The sequence below is a fragment of the Canis lupus genome, chromosome 12, assembly GCF_003254725.2.
Source record: "Canis lupus dingo isolate Sandy chromosome 12, ASM325472v2, whole genome shotgun sequence".
NCBI lineage: Eukaryota > Metazoa > Chordata > Mammalia > Carnivora > Canidae > Canis > Canis lupus.
In genome coordinates, this window is record NC_064254.1 from 21,659,340 (window position 1) to 21,678,666 (window position 19,327).

The 19,327-nt window shown below is 36.6% G+C and overlaps 1 protein-coding gene across 34 annotated transcripts in view; it reads left to right on the forward strand.

The window, feature by feature from the left end:
- The window catches only part of LOC112641773 (muscular LMNA interacting protein), a 261,862-nt gene that overhangs the window by 9,657 nt on the left and 232,878 nt on the right, over positions 1–19,327 (forward strand). The window contains exon 1 of one of the 34 annotated variants that reach the window (XM_025419062.3): positions 943–1,084. The exons of 32 other annotated variants lie outside the window; for them this stretch is intronic. In XM_025419062.3, the coding sequence (XP_025274847.3) occupies positions 1,022–1,084 (63 nt within the window). In that variant the 5' untranslated portion in view covers positions 943–1,021. Of the gene's footprint in view, positions 1–942; positions 1,085–9,447; positions 9,615–19,327 lie in introns of those variants that run through there. One more of the 34 variants, XM_035697377.2, reaches the window with a different exon arrangement.

Here is a 19,327-nt window from a genome sequence, read left to right on the forward strand (position 1 = left end):
TAATGTTAGAACAGGGCATGGCTAATTTTAACAACAGTACAAGTGGCTGAAAGTAAAACTACATAAACTTTGTTACTTCTTAAAATCATGAGAATGCATTGCTCTGGGTGTTTGAAATACCCAGATTTATGTACTCTTAATATTTATGTACTCTTAATGGTACTGAAACTTGAAAGATGAAAAATCCTGAAATGTATTATAATTTCAAAGCCTTGAAGAAATATATTGAATTAAATGTAACTTTTTCTTAAAGAATTCAGATCATCATTTTGAATATTAGCTGTGGATCTCTGTTCTAGGTGGTTGTCTAAACATATATTGGCCACGGACTCTTTGGTTTTTTGACTATTTTGAAAAGCTATGCATTATTATAGAACTAACTAGGGGTTTTGAGTTAAAATGTTCTGGGTGACAGTGCTCACTCCACTACTTCAGATTACGAGTATGGGATTTTGTTTAAGCCTTCAGAGTCTTAGTTAATTCACTTGTAAGATGAGGAGTAGTAATACTAATTTGAAGGATGTCATGAAGATTAAAAACTATAATGTTTGAAGATTCCCTGGGTTGCACCCATTATTTTCCAACTATTTTTGGCTTGACTTACTTGGAGAGTGTACACTCAAAGTTTATTAATATAGAAAGAGAAATCCGAAATGCATTTCAAAATAAAAGGAAAACTTGGATATGCTTACTGTAAAGGCTTAGTGATTATAAAACCATTATGGAACTAGATAGAGAGTAAATAAATACATAAATAAAGAGTTGCTATGAAATTAGTATAAAATTTGATCCACGGGTCTCTGACAATCTTTTACGGGAAGTTTTGCAAATAAATATAGTGCACATGGGGCAAGTAAACAGAAGTGGAAGTAGTCTCTTATCAATTGGGGTGATTTGATGTACACACATTTCACTTCCTGGAGGGTCAGACATTCTGCATTCTGGACTCACCTTAAACACAGGTGTGACTCTAGAAGCGAGCAAAAACCTCTCCTCAGAGGAAGCAGCTGTCACAAAATTCATGATCATTACTTTGGAGGAGAGATCCAGGGCTCATCTCCGATTAAGTTTCAGAGGAGTGGAGGTAAATGTGGGACAGTTCAGAAGTTATAGGAACAAACATCTAATCTGTACTGAGAAGAGAAGGTTCTCAGGGAGGGAAGGAACACATTAAAGTTAAGTGGTGTGGGCAATTGCCTCTACAGGCAAACAGAGCTATAGATGTGACTCAGATATCTTTCGGATAAAGGAATTCTGGTAATACTGTTATCAAGAAAAGGTCAACTTATATTTGACATCTCTAAGAGAGCTGGGAAATATATATCTTAGAATGTTTATAGTAGAAATTATTGTGGTTAACACTTTGGCTGTTCATGTGGATAAACATCTAAAAACTTCAATGTGTGTTGTGTTCCTTAGTACTATCAATGTAATATAGTATGACTGGCTAGGCTGCTGTAAATAGTTAAAACACATTTTTGTAGAGTTCATGAGGTTCTGAAAATTACTAAATTTATTACAAATAATAAAGTTTATAAAAATGGTTTTTAAAAGGAGAAAATACTTTTCTATTAAAATATTTAAATATGTATACATTATAATATTGCTGAATTATAATATATATCTTTTTTAAAATTAAAAGTATGCTCATAAAGATTATTATGAACAATGTTATGGAATATATCACACAGTTAAGAAATTTATGTGATTGGCTTTATTTGAAAAAAATTCCAAGGTGAGGTCTACAGCAAATAAGAAAATCAACAGTCTGCAGATTTTTAAAATGTCAGTTTATTCTATCCAAAGAAATAGACAAAAGTAAATAGGATTTTTTTTCCTTCAAGATTTTATTTAAATTCATGTCAGTTCACATATAGTATAAGTTTCAGGGGTAGAATTCAGTGATTCATCAGTTGCATACAACACCCAATGCTCATTACATCAGGTGACCTCCTTAATGCCAATCACCCAGTTACCCCATACCCCCAACACTCCCTCCAGCAACCCTCAGTTTGCTCCTTATAGTTAAGTGTCTCTATAGTTTGCCTCCCTCTCTGCTTTTGTCTTATTTTATTTTTACTTCTCTTCCCCTGTGTTCATCTGTTTTGTTTCTTAAATTCCAGCTATGAGTGAAATCATACGGTATTTGTCTTTTTCTGATTGACATATTTTGCTTAGCATAATATACTCTACTTCTAGACACGTTGTTGCAAATAATAAGATTTCATTCTTTTTTGGTGGCTAATATTTCATTGTGTATATATACCACATCTTCTTATCCATTCCTCAGTTGATAGATATTTGGGTTCTTTCCATGTTTTGGTTACTGTAGACATTGCTGCTATAAACATTGGGGTGAGTGTGCACCTTTGAATCACTCTTCTTGCAGTCTTTGTATAAAATACCTAGTAGTACAAATGCTGGGTGGTAGGAAGTTATATTTTTAACTTTCTGAAGACCTTCCATACTGTTTTCCAGACTTGCACCAGTTTGCATTCCCACCAACAGTGCAGGAGGGTTTCCCTTTCTCTGTATCCTTGCCAACACCTGTTTTTTCCTGTGTTGTTAATTTTAGCCATTCTGACAGGTGTGAGGTGGTATCTCATAGTAGTTTTGATTTGTATTTACCTGATGATGAGTGATGTTGAGTATCTTTTCATGTGTCTGTTAGCTATTTTGTATGTCTCCTTCTGAGAAATGTTCATGTCTTCTGCCCATTTCTTAGCTGGATTATTTGTTTTTTGGGTGTTGAGTTTGATAAGTTCTTTATGGATTTTGGATACTAACCCTTTATCAGGTTTGCTGTTTGCAAATATCTTCTTCCATTCTGTAGGTTGCCTTCTAGTTTTATTGATTGTTTCCTTCACTGTGCAGAAGCTTTTTATCTTGACAAAATCCCAATATTGCATTTTTGCTTTTGTTTCCCTTGCCTCCAGTGTTGTGTCTAGTAAGAAGTTGCTGTGGCTTAGGTCAAAGAGGTTGCTGCTTGTGTTCTCCTCTAGGATTTTGATGGGTTCCTATCTCACATTTAGGCCTTTCATCCAAGTTGAACTTATCTTTGTGTATGGTGTAAGAGAGTGGTCCAGTTTCATTCTTCTGCATGTGGCTGTCCAATTTTCCCAGCATTATTTGTTAAAGAGACTGTCTTTTTCCAGTCGGATATTCCTTCCTGCTTTGTCAAAGATTAGTTAACCATAGAGTTGAGGGTCCATTTCAGGATTCTCTGTTCTTTTCCACTGATCTATGTGTCTGTTTTTGTGCCAGTACCACACTGTTTTGATGATTCCAGCTTTGTAATAGAGCTTGAAGTCCAGAATTGTGATGCCTCCAGCTTTGCTTATCTTTTTCAGGGTTGCTTTGGCTGTTCGGAGTCTTTTCTGGTTCCTTATGAATTTTAGGATAGTTTGTCCTACCTGTGTGAAAAGTGCTGGTGGTATTTTGATAGGGATTGCATTGTGTAGATTTCTTTGGGAAGTATAGACTTTTTTTTTTTTTTTTAAGTATAGACATTTTAACAATGTTTGTTTTTCTAGTCCATGAGCATGGAATGCTTTTCCATTTCTTTGTGTGATCTTCAATTTTTTTCATAAGTGTTCTGTAGTTAATAAACTTCCTTGGTTAGGTTTATTCCAAGGTTTTTTAGGTTTTTATGCAATTGTAAATGGGATCGATTCCTTGATTTCTCTTTCTGCTGCTTCATTTTTGGTGTGTAGAAATGCAACAGACTTCTGTGCGTTGATTTTATATCCTGCAATTTTGCTGAATTCCTTTATCAATTCTAGCAACTTTCAGGTGGAGTCTTTTGGGTTTTCTACATAGACTACCATGTTGTCTGCAAAGTATGACTTCTTCCTTGCTAATTTGGATGCCTCAGTAGGGTTACTATATATCTAATATGTACACTTAATAGGGGTAAGAGAACTGCTACCATTAGCTATCTACTTTTCTCCCCCTCTGAATTTGTTGCTCTTTGGAGATTAAAATAAAGATTCCTGGGAGCTTGACAATTAAAGTTGCATCAGTAGGTAACAGATAAGAAATATTATACTCAAATCCTTCAAAATGTCCTAAATTTATCAATCCCATCTAAATTTTTCACCAATTGGTTGATATTTTCCCAATTTCTTAAACATGAAAAAGAAAACTCAATTAGCATGGATTGAAAAGGACATTCTCATCCCTTGAAAAACCAACATATTGAGCCATGCTGGATATTTTAGTCCTCTCTGATCCTGCAAAGTCAGATTACACTAAAGGTGATTTTGTGGGGTTGCAGGGAGAAAGGAAACTATTTTGTAACAATACAGTTCTGTTTGGTTCCACAATAAACCGTGTTGGAGCTGAATGGATCTTTTCTTTTTCTTGAGGCTTGAGTAACCATTGTATCATGTGTTCCCCAAAGTACATTCCTTAGAATTCTGATTTTCTAAACTGCTCCATGAAAAGAGGTTCTGATCTATGCTCAATAGTATTCATGAAACACTATGTACAGAATGAACTACACAGCCTTATTTCTTTTGGAGACTCGTATTTAAACACAGTGAAGGCCATAAGACATTTTGGAGGTTAATCTTGTATTTCTTGTACTCTCTACCAATGTAATGCATTTAGATGTGTGCACACAATGATAGTGAATATTCTAGCTAGTGTTCTCTGGAATTCATTTTAGGAAGTGGTGTGTCAGTATGTTACTTGTCTGATTTTATTTATGAGGTTCATTTTCAGAATAATGATACACAGAATAATAAATTTAACCTGGGTAACACTTATCTCTGTAACATGAAGTTATTTCTGGAATAATGTTGAAAGTAAGTATATTTCTATTTAGTATGTTTTAATAGCTAAGTAAAATTAAGGCAGGACATCCCCACTATTTTCCAAAATCTTTTCCTTTAGATTATTAAATACATCAACAAAGAATTTCACTTATGTTTATCTTCAACTAAAATTTCTTAATGAAAAGGAAAAATTCATGTATTAGCATAGTAAAAATGGTCATGCACCTCAGGATATTGAGATAATAATATTTTCTTTCTTTAAGAGATGATAAAAACAGATTTTATGCATAAATCTAGTAACTTCTATTACATTAAAATAATATGTCTCAAGAGACAATTCTATCTTCTCAAGTAATAAATGTTCAATAAATATCACAACAGTAGTAATAATGAGAAGGGTAAATCTTCCAATTCACTTTATATTGAAGCTTGGTAGAAGCAAACTAACATAGTCAATTTCTGAATGTCATAAATATTGCTTTTTTGAGTAAGAGAAATTTCTGAGATTGAGAAATTATGTCCTTTGACAGATTTTTAACAGGATCTATTTCATACAAGGAGATGAAAGCTTAAATATTAGATAACTGAAATTTTACTCTTTATGTTTAAAATTTTTCAACTTGTTTTGAATTTTGGGTGACAATTTTATCCAATGATTTGCAAATTTACCTATAATCTCGCAAAAAACATTATTCTCGGTTTCAGAAAAAAGAGATTGTACCAATTCTTTTTGATAGAGTGAAAGAGAAAATTGAAGAAAAATGTAGTTAAAATACACAAATGCAGAAAACTAGGCATTTTAGAATTCTGTGATGATTCAGTGAAGCACACTTTTAAAATAAGGTTCAATTAGTTATTCATAGCTTCATTAATACAAATAAAATTAATTATTTTCTAAGAAGAAACTTGTTAGCAAACAAAAAAAAAACATGGGACTAACATTGGTTATAGTTCCCAATGTTATTATCTGATAACAAGTCTGACTTTTGTTGGGGAGAGCACTTTTGCCGATGTAATCTAGCATCTGTTAGGTAGAAATGTCCTCAGAAAAAGCAGAAAGAGCCTTTCAAATCAGTGGACATTTCTGAATGACTTTTGAACAAGACAGGGTCCTATGGACTATAGTGGAAGCATACATGATAGAGAAAGCCTTGGCCAAGGCTATTATTGTATTTTATAATTTTTCATAGGTTATGAGGTAATAATGGTAAATCTTAAGTGTAGAAAAGATAAACATCCCTGATTCTTTTTTCTCACCTAAACTTGAGAGAGCAAGTCTATAATTATTCATCAGAAATGTCTTAACAATGGAACAATTGTAAAGTATTTTACATTGTAACATATTACATTCTGTCATAATATTGACTGTTGGAGGTCACTGAAAGGACACGACTGCTGGTTGACCCATGATGAGCTGAATTCCAGTAGTTGGAGGACCTTCTGCCTCCAGCCACTCTTTCCTTGGAATATACATTCTGCCTAATATGCCTGCGGGAGCTGTTTTCAAAGAAGTTGCCTTGAGAGAGAGAATAAGGTGTTGTTGAGACCATCTGAATGGCATAGTGTCTGAATCCAGTTAAGGCCTCTATATAGACTTTTAAGATTCTGGCTGTTGGGTGTGGAGATCTACTCATCTTGTGACACCTAAGATAAGCTTATTAGTAAGTTCCTTGCTTATTAAACCCACCACCTACCAATCTAGAGTGGTCTACCTATTTGGTCTCTCCCAGCCCTCCATGTGTGGGGAGCAATATCAAATTTCACCTGGGAAGCTCCCAAGGTTTTGAATCAACAACTAAATAATCTGTTTTTCTAATTGTGCCTAACTATCGTCATTGGTAACAGGTACACAGTAGATACTGACATACTTGAAAAAAAGTTTGGACTGCTGATGCTTCTGATGTGTTATCTAGAGATGATTTTCAGTATGCCTTGAATGTTGATTCTGATCCATACATAATTCCTAATAAGACAACATCATATAATAAAATAAATGGTAAATTTAAGTTCATAAATCTCTGGTGGTCAGGCACTGGATCTATGTATCTTTATCATAATTGATTGCCCTGAATCCTTTTATACTAATTTTGGTAATGACCAAGGAAGGAAATATGAAAACAAACAAATGAACGATGACATCTCCTTTCCTTTGGCATTTGAATTTTTATTTTAGAAAACTCCTTATATTTCTCTGCCATTTGTGAGGGTGGATCAATGACTTCTGCTATATTCTGGATTTTACTAATAAAATTGCCTTGGGTGTCCATTTTGTGGGAAGGATCATTTTGATGGTAGAGGATGTGAGTTAATTTGTCCCCAGACTTTAATTCCTCTATGATGCTGCCTCATGTTTGTTTTTATGTGTGACATCATCATGCAGAATGGTAGGCATTTGGGTATCTTTAAGAAGGCTGCTGGTCAAGGAAGCCTGGGTGGATCAGCGGTTGAGCACTTATCTTTGGTCCAGGGTGTGATCCTGGAGTACCAGGATCAAGTCCCATGTCAGGCTCCTTGCATGGAGCCTGTTTCTTCTTCTGCCTATGTCTCTGCTGTGCTCTCTCTCTCTCTGTTTCTTGCAAATAAAAAATAAATAAAAATCTTAAAAGCAAAAGCAAAAACAAAAAAAGAAGGCTGCTGGTCTTCTTAACATGTTTGTAGTACATATGGTGCATTCTGTGTGTCTATTTGATAACTCTCTCAGGATGGCCCATTCATCACTAGTAAATTTTGAATGTATTAATCCCTTTTATCCAGAGAGGGCTAGAGTTCTGTAATAAGTTGACATCCAAAATACTCTGGGGAAATAGTTATTTTCAAAAAAAAACCCCAGATGAGCAATAATAAAAATATTTTATGGTAAGTGCCTCAGTAAGTATCCTTCAACTGAAAAGCAAATGCAGGACATTCCAAATTAGGATTCTGTGAATTTCTGAACTCAGTGTCAGTTCTGAATTTTTAGTAAGATTAATTTAGTCCCATTTCTTAGGGAGATAAGAACTCTCTGAGAAATCAATAAAGGGGTTGTAGGATTGATCAGTCAACACCAGGTATTGTAGAGTTCACTGGTTAAGATAATGTTCTTCAGAGAACTGACCCATCCCTCCAGCATTATGAGTAATAAGAAGATTCTGGTTTTACCCCAGGTGAAGTATAGTTGCAAAGAATAACCATGAAATGTAATCATTTGGCAGATCAAAGTGAAAAACTAAATAATTGCTCTTAAGTCTCTTTTGCATAAGAAATAATTCCACTTTAACTTCTCTCTTGCCTCCTTTTAATAGAGCCAGTAACAATTTTTAAATACTTGAAGAATCTGTACCTTGAAATTAAAAAAAAAAAGGAGGGGGATCCCTGGGTGGCGCAGCAGTTTGGCTCCTGCCTTTGGCCCAGGGCGCGATCCTGGAGACCCGGGATTGAATCCCACATCGGGCTCCCAGTGCATGGAGCCTGCTTCGCCTGCCTTTGGCCCAGGGAGTGATCCTGGAGATCCAGGATCGAATCTCACATTGGGCTCCCGGTGCATGGAGCCTGCTTCTCCCTCTGCTTCTCCCTCTGCCTATGTCTCTGCCTCTCTCTCCCTCTCTCTGTGACTATCATAAATAAATAAAAATTTAAAAAAAAGGAGGGAGGAGATAAGATGCCATGGATGATTGAGACCTATAGAATATTACGAAGCGATAGGAATTGAAATCTTAATGGGCATAATTGCAGAATGAGGTAAGACAACAAAAATGATGAGTTAGCGTAGGTGTGCACACAAGTGTTCTGAGTGCCATTTTAACATCTACGAAAACCAAAATAAAGAACCTGTGCCTTTGGGTGTGTGTGCGTTCTTCTGATTCCTAGGAATAGGTGTTCCGTCTCTTTTTAAGTGCTGTGGAGTGTGGTAAAAAGCATGTTGTATCTGAGTCTAGGAGACCATTTTGGTGTTAAGGTTCTGTTTGTGTGACCTTAGACAAATCACGTAATCTTTGGTCTCCTTCTTTACAGGCTGAGAGGTTGGTTTGGAGTTGCAAGGATTGCTGTGCTCGCTAGCATTTGAGAAGTCTGTAAAAAGTGTCTTTGGGCTGTGTGGTTATTAAATCCTTTCCATACCAAACAATGCCTACTTATACAAACATTAGAAACTGAAATAGATTCTATTTTTTGTGTCACCACTGACCAAGTGTAAAGTCAAAGTCCTTATTACTAGATTATTAGATTTCTTTTAGTATAAAATTTCACAGCTCAGTACTCATGAATTGAATTGCACTTTTTTTTTTTATGTTTTCACTGAGAAGTCACAAAGATTTAATAATGGAATCATGGGTGAACATTACAGACTAGATAAAATAATATATAAGTGCCTTAATATTAATGTCAAAATATTGCCAAAATCAAGCATTCTATTCTTTCATAACACTATAGAAAATAAAGTAGATGCTGAGTTTGCATCAGGAATAAAAATTTAGGATGCAGAAGGTCTGCATTTTAAGTGTTATTTTTAAGGTGATTTCTTAAGCTCTTTCTCATCCCCCTTTGTAGTTCTTACCACTCCCCGCGCCTGACACAGATATCTCGGTCCCTGTGCAATTCTAATTTTAGTCCCTTTGCATTGCTGAAGGTTGAGGAAAAAGTGGACTGCACCCGAATGGCAGAGTCCTAGCTACCATTTCCATTTTTCTTTTTTCCTTCAAGAAAGATGAGGGCTGTGTCTGTTAGCACTCAGGGACGGGAGGGAAGAGTAAAGTGAAACTGATAAGGATCCAGATTTCTACTTTCTGGTTCAAATGAAGTTCTTGAAGCCATCCAGTCCTTTGAAAACCACTGCTAATTAAAGCAGTGTCTGCTGATAATGTAAGTCTGGGATGCACTGTTTGAATGGATCTTTTGATACAGCTCTGGGTGTTGGTGAATAACTGAAGGGAGATGGATTGCAGGCTTTAGGCGAACTGTGCTTTCACACTGACATTCATAACACACTGTACGTGCGGCGAAATATTTTCTGGGTTCTCCTTGTGGGAATTACAATTACTTACATATCTAGTTGTTCTGCTCCAACTCCGGCTCCCCTCAGGGAATGACAAATAGACTGTTGTATTAGTGATGTAATTACATTACAGAGTCATGGGCTTTATTTTGCTACACGATCTTCATAAAAATAAGGAGATGATTTTTTTTTTTTTTAAATGGTGAGAAGATGTCTGTGGTTTAATTGCCGGTTTTCTCTTCCATTTGTAACCTAAAAATTTCTCAAGGGTACTTTCATCAATTCTCTTCTCAGTTAATGGGCGTTTCCTTGCGTATGTAGCTTCTGGGGAAGACGTCACCCCAAGTTTGTTCTTCAAAATAGGCCTCCTGCCCTTGTGGATGTCAGAATATAGCAATTCAGAGACCACCTCATGCTTTTAAACACTGACTTTGATGACATTCATTTTGGGAGCAGATGATAGAGCCCAGAAGATTGCTTTCCTAAACCTGTAATAATTTCTCTGGGATATCATGCCATAGTGGGAGCCTGAAGGAGGAAAATGTCAGCATGAATTAATAAGCTTATCACAGACAGTGGGGAGTTCTTTTAGAATGTGTGAAGGAAACATGGGAAATATAATATTTTTGTTCCTATTTTGTTTTTTGTTTTTTTTTCCCGTTGAGCTCAGCTTTCAATCTGGAGATTCCTGTATGTTTGTTGTTTTATCTGCTTCTGCTTATCCATCTATCCATCCATCCATCCATCCATCCATCCATCCATCCATCCTGGGAGCTCTCTGCTTACAGCCTCCTAAACTCCTAGCTGCCTGGACCTCTTCATATGGGATATGGAAGGAGATGAGGGAGTTGGTCTTAGAGATTTGCAACGAATTCTCTTCTTTGCAACCCAATTACCATCAAGACCTTTGTAGAATTTGCCTGCGTTGAGTCTGGAGCACCCTCAGGGTTTGCAAAGATATTTATTAGCATTCCTTCTTGACTGCAGCTCCGCTTTGGAGCATAGCCATACACCTTCATCTCCTTTTCATCTTCCAGAAATTTACAATATACTTTTTCATGCTGACTGCTCTCCCCTTCCAAATCTCTCATTGTCATGGGTTTATTCTTTTCAATTCTTTTACTTTCATTGTAATGGGGTCAAGAAAAGGATGTGAGAGAAACTTCTGTATTCCATCAGCCATCTTGAACCAGAAGCCCCTTGATTTATTTTTAAAGCTCATCCTCAAAGCTTTGTGCTTTCAGCAGGTGTTGAGTGTCATGGAACATCTTTATTCTTCTTCATTGACAGCTAAATGGCTCGATGTGGAACTGTTGCAGAGGCTAAGTTAAATGGCATGCCAAACGATATTCTGAGCACCTAACTAAAAAGAATATTTGATACCATTTCTAAAAGATTAAATGTTGACAATAAAGAAGGGTTTAGTTTTTACCCTTCTTTTTTGTGACAGTGATTTTGGTGATTAAATAGAGTGAGGGTTCAAATCTGGGCTTTTGTGTGTTCAACCTATATGACCTATAGTTTCCTCATCTGTAAAATGAGATGTGACTTACCTCCCTGGGCTTTTATAAGTACAAAAAGTGAGGAACTATTTGAAAAGCATGGTGCATCAAGAAGCCCTTGGAAACTAGTAGTCATTAGAGATATGAGAATCATAGTGGTGTACAAGTTAACTTCTTGTGTCTGGGGAAACTCAAGGCTGTTTGTCTCTTCAGCCAGACTATGTGTCATTTCAAACTTGACTGCTAGGCCAAAGGCCAAGTTTGCTTTCCCTTTAGGAACAGTGCCATCAACCAACCTTTAATTTTTTTTTCTTTTTAGGATTTTGTTAAATAAAATGAGAGAGAGGGATCCCTGGGTGGCGCAGCGGTTTAGCGCCTGCCTTTGGCCCAGGGCGCGATCCTGGAGACCTGGGATCGAATCCCACATCGGGCTCCCGGTGCATGGAGCCTGCTTCTCCCTCTGCCTGTTTCTCTGCCCCCCTCTCTCTCTCTGTGTGTGACTATCATAAATAAATACAAAAATTAAAAAAAATAAAAATAAAAATAAAATGAGAGAGAGAAAGAGAGCCAGAGCAAGTGAGCATAAACAGGGGGAAGCGGCAGAGGGAGAAACAGACTCCCTTCTGAGCAGAAATCTCAATGTGGGACTCAATCCCAGGACCCTGAGATCATGACCTGAGCCAAAGGCAGACGCTTAACTGACTGAGCCACCTAAGTGCCCTTAACATTTAAGTTTTAATTTTATGTCAGTCCTGTGAAGACTCACAAAGATTCAAAAACGAGTCTTTAAAACATGGTGCCTATTTCTGAAAAACATTATGGCCCAGTCTCCGGGGAGAATAATTATGTTACACGCATTCAAGTACTATATACATATAGGAATAAATGGCTACATTGTGAGGTGTAAATAATTAGGACCAGACCTATTATGTGGCTCATATAGTTAATAAAAATTATACCAGTAACAGCTAAGCTTACCAAAGCAGGATATTTATAGGAGGGGAAGAATATACGTAAGTAGAAGGAGAGTTAAGGAAGGCATTGTGGTACTGGAGCATGTGTGTAAAATATTCAAAAGAAGAACATAAATATGGTTGATGACACTGTCTGATTCAGAAAAGTTTTAAATCAAGAAACTGTTTTGTCAGGATATCATGATTTATGTCTCTTACCTTCATCTGGCATTTTTTCTTCCCTGCACATAAGATATTTTCCCAAGAAAGCAACACTTCCAACAGTTAATTATTATTTTTTTTTTTACCTAAGAATTTTTCTATAAAGCATACAGTTTCATATACTACAAGTAACACTGTAAATTGGTACCACTTTTCTAGAACATAATACTAATGTGTTAAATATTTACATACACACTGGCCAGACAATTTTACTCTTGGAATCTGTTTGGAATAAAGAAATATACAAATATTTAGTTATAATGATGTTTATTACAACAGGATTTACAAAAGTAAGAATAATGGATATAGTAGGGGAATTAAATACTAATCTACTATAAAATACGAAGAAATTTAAGGAGAGGAGGGTAGTGGAATATATATCACCTTTTTTTCAACAAAGATACAGATATTATCAATGATTCTTTTATGGACCCTCCCTATTGGCAGACCGCTAACATGCAATCGGGTAAATATGTTTCTGCAGTACATCTCTTTGAGCTAAACCGTAGAATCTTAATCATCCAATAAAGGCAACAGTATCAGGGGCTGAATTGTATTTTTCAGTTTTACTGAAATTTTGAATAGCTCAGTGATTTTTTTCATAATAAACACGCATATTTATGACTCTGCTGAATTGATGAGATTGTATCAGAAAATTCAAGGTAAGACTTCTTCATTTGAGAGGAGATTTATAGAAACCTTGAGTGCTTTCATCCTTTTGCTTTAACAGCACTACCAGCAGACTGCAAACTCCTCTAGGTCAAGAGCATTATTTTCCTAGCACCTAAGGCTGTGTCTGATACATGGGAAATGGTAGTCATGGATGAACTGCATAGTCATGGCTTTTACAAGTCTCTGTGAGTGCATGTATCATGCACTTTATCTGATTTGATAAGTGACAGGGATTCCAAACTGATCAATCAAGTCAATCACTTCAGTGAACTTTTAACCTTATCAGTTTTACTTGTGAGTAGGAATGGAAAGTATTGTCTTCCATGAAATCTCTGTGCAATGTGAAGAACACTAAATACCAGTATGTTTGATATTGGCAGTTAGGCAGAGACATCAGCACCCTCCACTCAGAGCCCAGGACCTTGGTGTGGACATAGCCAGGTGACCATGACATTGGGGGCAGAATTGCAGATTTGGGCATTGGTAATAGCACTGCCACATTGTGACAGCCAGAATGTGATAGGAAGAAAATGGCAGACTCCATATGTTAGCCAAAGCACTAATTCATGGAGGTTGTGGAAATTTCTCAGTGTGTTGAAGTACAGTCATAGAGATACTATTTTTAAACACCATATTTAATGATTAACTTGACCTAATTTTAGCCCTAAGAACAGGATATACATACAATTCTCTTATGAAAATTAAGTGCTACCAAAAAAATGGCATTTATTTAGTATGAGGAATTTTCTAAAATTCTTTACCATTGGCAGTTATGATTAATAAGATACTTAGGAAATAAATAGAATCTGCATTACCCTTTGAGGATTTTTGTGTTTATTTTTGATGAGTTTTTATTTTTCTTAGACTCTTTTTCTTATTCTACGAAATTCCAGTTCTGAGAGGTAGGTTCTCCTCAATCATACTCTGCAATAACAGCAGAAGAGTATGGGCGAGCTAGAGTGGAGTACTTCTAGATATCGGGAATTTTAGTGCATTTGGTTTTGGTTTGTTTTTATAATACTTGAGATATAAAGGGGATTATATTTTGCTTCCCCATGTATTTAAATTCCCCAGGTAAAATTTTAGGTTGATACTTAACAATAATTGTAGGAAGGAATGAGTTTATTGTCGTTCTAAAGGCAGTAAGCATGCTGACATTTTTCCAATTACTCTTTTTTTTTGTTGACATTTTATCATTAATAATGAGATAGCTATTGGTGTTTCAATCCAGTATTCTAAATATTTTAAGATATTATTCTTACAAAGCATTTTTAATTGAATTTTTAATGCAACGCCAAACTTGAAAACCAAATATCTATTGACTGATAGTTTAAGATAAACTGCATAATTCTGCCTAGGTGATGATTTTGATAATACCTGGAGCATGTTTCACATTCCAAGAAATAGACAAAGCACTTACCTTGCTAGCATCACCACAGTTCTAGAAGGTAAATGCTATTATTTCCATCTTTTTTATTTTTTTATTTTTTTATTTTTTTTTAATATTTTTTTTTCAATTTTTATTTATTTATGATAGTCACAGAGAGAGAGAGAGAGGCAGAGACACAGGCAGAGGGAGAAGCAGGCTCCATGCACCGGGAGCCCGATGTGGGACTCGATCCCGGGTCTCCAGGATCGCGCCCTGGGCCAAAGGCAGGCGCCAAACCGCTGCGCCACCCAGGGATCCCTATTTCCATCTTATAGTTGAAATAACTGTCAAGTCAGTTGCCTAGGACACTTAGCAAGCCAGTAGAAGACTTTGACCTCAAAACAAGCTGTGTCCAGAGGCTGCTCTTCTTACCACACCTGGACCTCTCCCATTGATGGATCCAGAACCCCAGCTCCTACCCTATGGTGATTTCCTGTTTTCCTCAGAGAAAACACATACATGGTGTTTACCTCAACGCACAACAATAAAATAATAAAAACTGATACTTACTTCAAGGGAACTTTATTATTCTTTGTTGAAAGATTAGACTACCATTTAGCCATCGTGGAATGGAGTAAATGTTATGATTAGGGATTGTATGTGAGTAATAGTACTTCAGCATTCTCCTGCTAAATTCACTTAACACCTATTAAAACAATTTCCCTTTAAATAGGGAAATACATTTTGATAACATTGAATTTTCACTAGAAATATAATATCAGGAGTAGTCTTTCAAAATCTTGATAACTATTTTGGTATCTAACTTCTCAGTCAGCTATATTCTTGGGTCCTAGATGCTAAAGATTCTGATTCCAATTGCAATGAACATGGGGCAGTTTCCCCACACTCCTAAGCAGTTCTCAGACACAGATGGTTGTTCTATAATCCAACTAAATTTAATATATATTTTTTTCTGCAAATGTTTAATTCTAGTAAGTAAACATATGGTGTAATACTGGTTTCAAGAACAGAATTCAGTGGTTCATCACTTACCTACAATACCCAGTGCTCATCATAACAAGTGCCCTGCATAAAGCTCATCATCCATCTAGCCCATCCCCCACTCAGCTATCTCCATCAACCCACAGTTTGTTCTCTATTATTGAGTCTTTTATGGTTTGTTTCCCTCAACCTCCTCTCTCTTTTCTCCCCCTTCCCATATGTTCATTTGTTTTGTTTCGTAAATTCCACACGAATGAAATCATATGGATTTGTCTTTCTCTAACTGACTTATTTTGCTTAGCATAATACACTGTAGCTCTATCCATGGCACTGCAAATGAAGATTTCATTCTTTTTGCTGGCTGAGTAGTATTCCATTGTGTATATATACTGCATCTTTTTTTTTTTTTAAGATTTTATTTATTTTATTCATGAGAGACAGAGAGAGGCAGAGACATAGGCAGAGAGAGAAGTAGGTTCCTGCGAGGAGCCTGGTGTAGGACATTGTCCGAGGACCCTGGGATCATGCCCTGAGCCAGAGGAAATTCTCAACCACTGAGCCACCCAGGTGTCCCTATCCCTATACCACATATTTATCCATTCATCAGTCAATGGACATTTGAGTTCTTTTCATAGTTTGGCTACTGATAATGCTGGTATAAACAAACATTGGGGTGCATGTGCCCCTTTGAATCACTATTTTTGTATTCTTTGGGTAAACACCTACTAGTAAAACAGTAGTAGCTATCCAGTAGAAATCCAGTAGCAGCTGGATCCTAGTTCTATTTTTAACATTTTGAGGAACCTCTGTTTTCCAATTGGTTGCACCAATTTGCATTCCTACCAACAGTGCAAGGTTCCCCTTTCTCTGCATCCTTTCAACACCTCTTGTTTATTGTGTTGTTAATTTTAGCCATTCTGACAGGTGTGAAGTGGCATCTCATAGTAGTTTTGATTTGTATTTACCTGATGATGAGTGATGTTGAGTGTCTTTTCATGTGTTTGTTGGCCATCTGGATGTCTTCTTTGGAAAATTGTCTATTCATGTCTTCTGCCAATTTCTTAGCTGGATTATTTGTTTTTTGAGTGTTGAGTTTGATAAGTTCTTTACGGATTTTGGATACTAACCCTTTATCAGGTTTGCTGTTTGCAAATATCTTCTTCCATTCTGTAGGTCCTTTTAGTTTTGTTGATTGTTTCCTTCACTGTGCAGAAGCTTTTTATCTTGACAAAATCCCAATATTGCATTTTTGCTTTTGTTTCCCTTGCCTCCAGTGTTGTGTCTAGTAAGAAGTTGCTGTGGCTTAGGTCAAAGAGGTTGCTGCTTGTGTTCTCCTCTAGGATTTTGATGGGTTCCTATCTCACATTTAGGCCTTTCATCCAAGTTGAACTTATCTTTGTGTATGGTGTAAGAGAGTGGTCCAGTTTCATTCTTCTGCATGTGGCTGTCCAATTTTCCCAGCATTATTTGTTAAAGAGACTGTCTTTTTCCAGTCGGATATTCCTTCCTGCTTTGTCAAAGATTAGTTAACCATAGAGTTGAGGGTCCATTTCAGGATTCTCTGTTCTTTTCCACTGATCTATGTGTCTGTTTTTGTGCCAGTACCACACTGTTTTGATGATTCCAGCTTTGTAATAGAGCTTGAAGTCCAGAATTGTGATGCCTCCAGCTTTGCTTATCTTTTTCAGGGTTGCTTTGGCTGTTCGGAGTCTTTTCTGGTTCCTTATGAATTTTAGGATAGTTTGTCCTACCTGTGTGAAAAGTGCTGGTGGTATTTTGATAGGGATTGCATTGAGTGTGTAGATTTCTTTGGGAAGTATAGACATTTTAACAATGTTTGTTTTTCTAGTCCATGAGCATGGAATGTTTTTCCATTTCTTTGTGTGATCTTCAATTTTTTTCATAAGTGTTCTGTAGTTTTCAGAGTACAGATCCTTTACCTCCTTGGTTAGGTTTATTCCAACGTTTTTTGGGTTTTGATGCAATTGTAAATGGGATCGATTCCTTGATTTCTCTTTCTGCTGCTTCATTTTTGGTGTGTAGAATTGTAACAGACTTCCGTGTGTTGATTTTATATCCTGTAATTTTGCTGAATTCCTGTATCAATTCTAGCAACTTTCAGGTGGAGTCTTTTGCGTTTTCTACATAGACTACCATGTTGTCTGCAAAGTATGATTTCTTTGTTGCCAATATGGATGCCTTTTAATGAAACTAAGAGCTGGTTCTTTGAAAGAATTGATAAAATAGATAAACCCCTTAGCCAGAGTTATGAAAAAAGAAAAGAGAAAGGACTCAAATAAATAAAATCATGAATGAAAGAGGAGAGATCACAACCAACACTACAGAAATATAATTAGAGAATATTAGAAAAGTATATGCCAATGAATTGGGCAATCTGGAAGAAGTGAACAAATTCCTTGAAACATATAAACTACCAAAGCTGAAATAGGAAGAAATGGAAAATTTGAACAGTTTCATAACCAGCAAAGAAACTGAGTCAGTAATGAAAAATATCCCAACAAACAAAAAGTCCAGAGCCAGATGGCTTCCCAGAATTCTACTAGTCATTCAAAAAAGAGTTAATACCTATTTTTCTCAAACTCTTCCAAAAAAATTGAAATGGAAGAAAAACTTCCAAATTCTTTCTACAAGGGCAGCATTACCTTGATTCCAAAACCAGACAAAGACCCTACTAAAAAGGAGAATTAACAGGCCGGTAACCCTGATGAACACATCTGGATGTAAAAATTCTCAACAAGATACTAGTAAAATGAATCAAACAGTGCATTCAAAGAATTATTCTCCAAATGAAGTGGGATTCATTTCTGGGCTGCCAGCATGGTTCAATATGCACTAATCAATGTGATACACCACATTAATAAAAGGATAAGAACCATATGATCCTCTTAACAGATGCAGAAAAAGCATTTGACAAAATATAACATCCATTCTTGATAAAAAATTTCAACAGAGTAGGTATAGATAGAATATACCTCAACATCAAAAAAGCCATATACCAAAGACCCACAGCTAATATCATCCTCAATGGGGAAAAACTGAGAGCTTTTCCTCTATGGTCAGGAACAAGACAGGGATGACCACTCTCACCATTACTATTTCACATAGTATGGGATGTCTTAGCCTCAGCAATCAAACAACAAAAAGTGTAGAGAGCAATATGGAGTGTCTCATATCAAGCAGGAGCCTGTGTCAGGCAGTGATGGAAGTAGTTAAAGATATGCACCTACGAGGTATCTCTGGGACCAGCATCAACTCACACCCCAGAACTGATAAGAGGGACCAGAGGAGGTCTGCAAGGGCCCAAGACTGATTAAATCCCTCTAAAAGGAGAGGATTTTGGCAGCAAAGTGTCAGACTCTTCAGAAATGACCCCTCTGTGTCTGACCATTTACAAGTGGCAATGCTGCTGACAAGGCTCTGCCTGACTGATCCCTGAACAGAGCCAAGATCCTTCCCTGCTTGAACATCAGAAGCAGTAAGTGCCAAGAGCTGCCCCGGTGAGGACCAAAGCCTTATCGCAACTCCTTTCCCACAGACTGTGTTTGGTTCATTAACTTCCCACACCCTTCTGTTATCCTGTTTGTTGTGTGGTTTGTCTTCTGTCCTGCCCTTTAAGCTGTGTAAAAAGCCACATTTAAGCACGTGGTGAATTGTCATCGAATTTGGAATCCTGAACCTGCTTTATAATTGTGATTAACTTTGCTTTACGATTGAATAGAGCTGACATTGTGGACACAACTCATGTGTGAGCCTTCATAGCATGCTCATGACAAAAAGAAAATCCAACTAAATTCTGACACCATCTACAGCATCAGATTTCAGAGGCTAAGTACTCAATC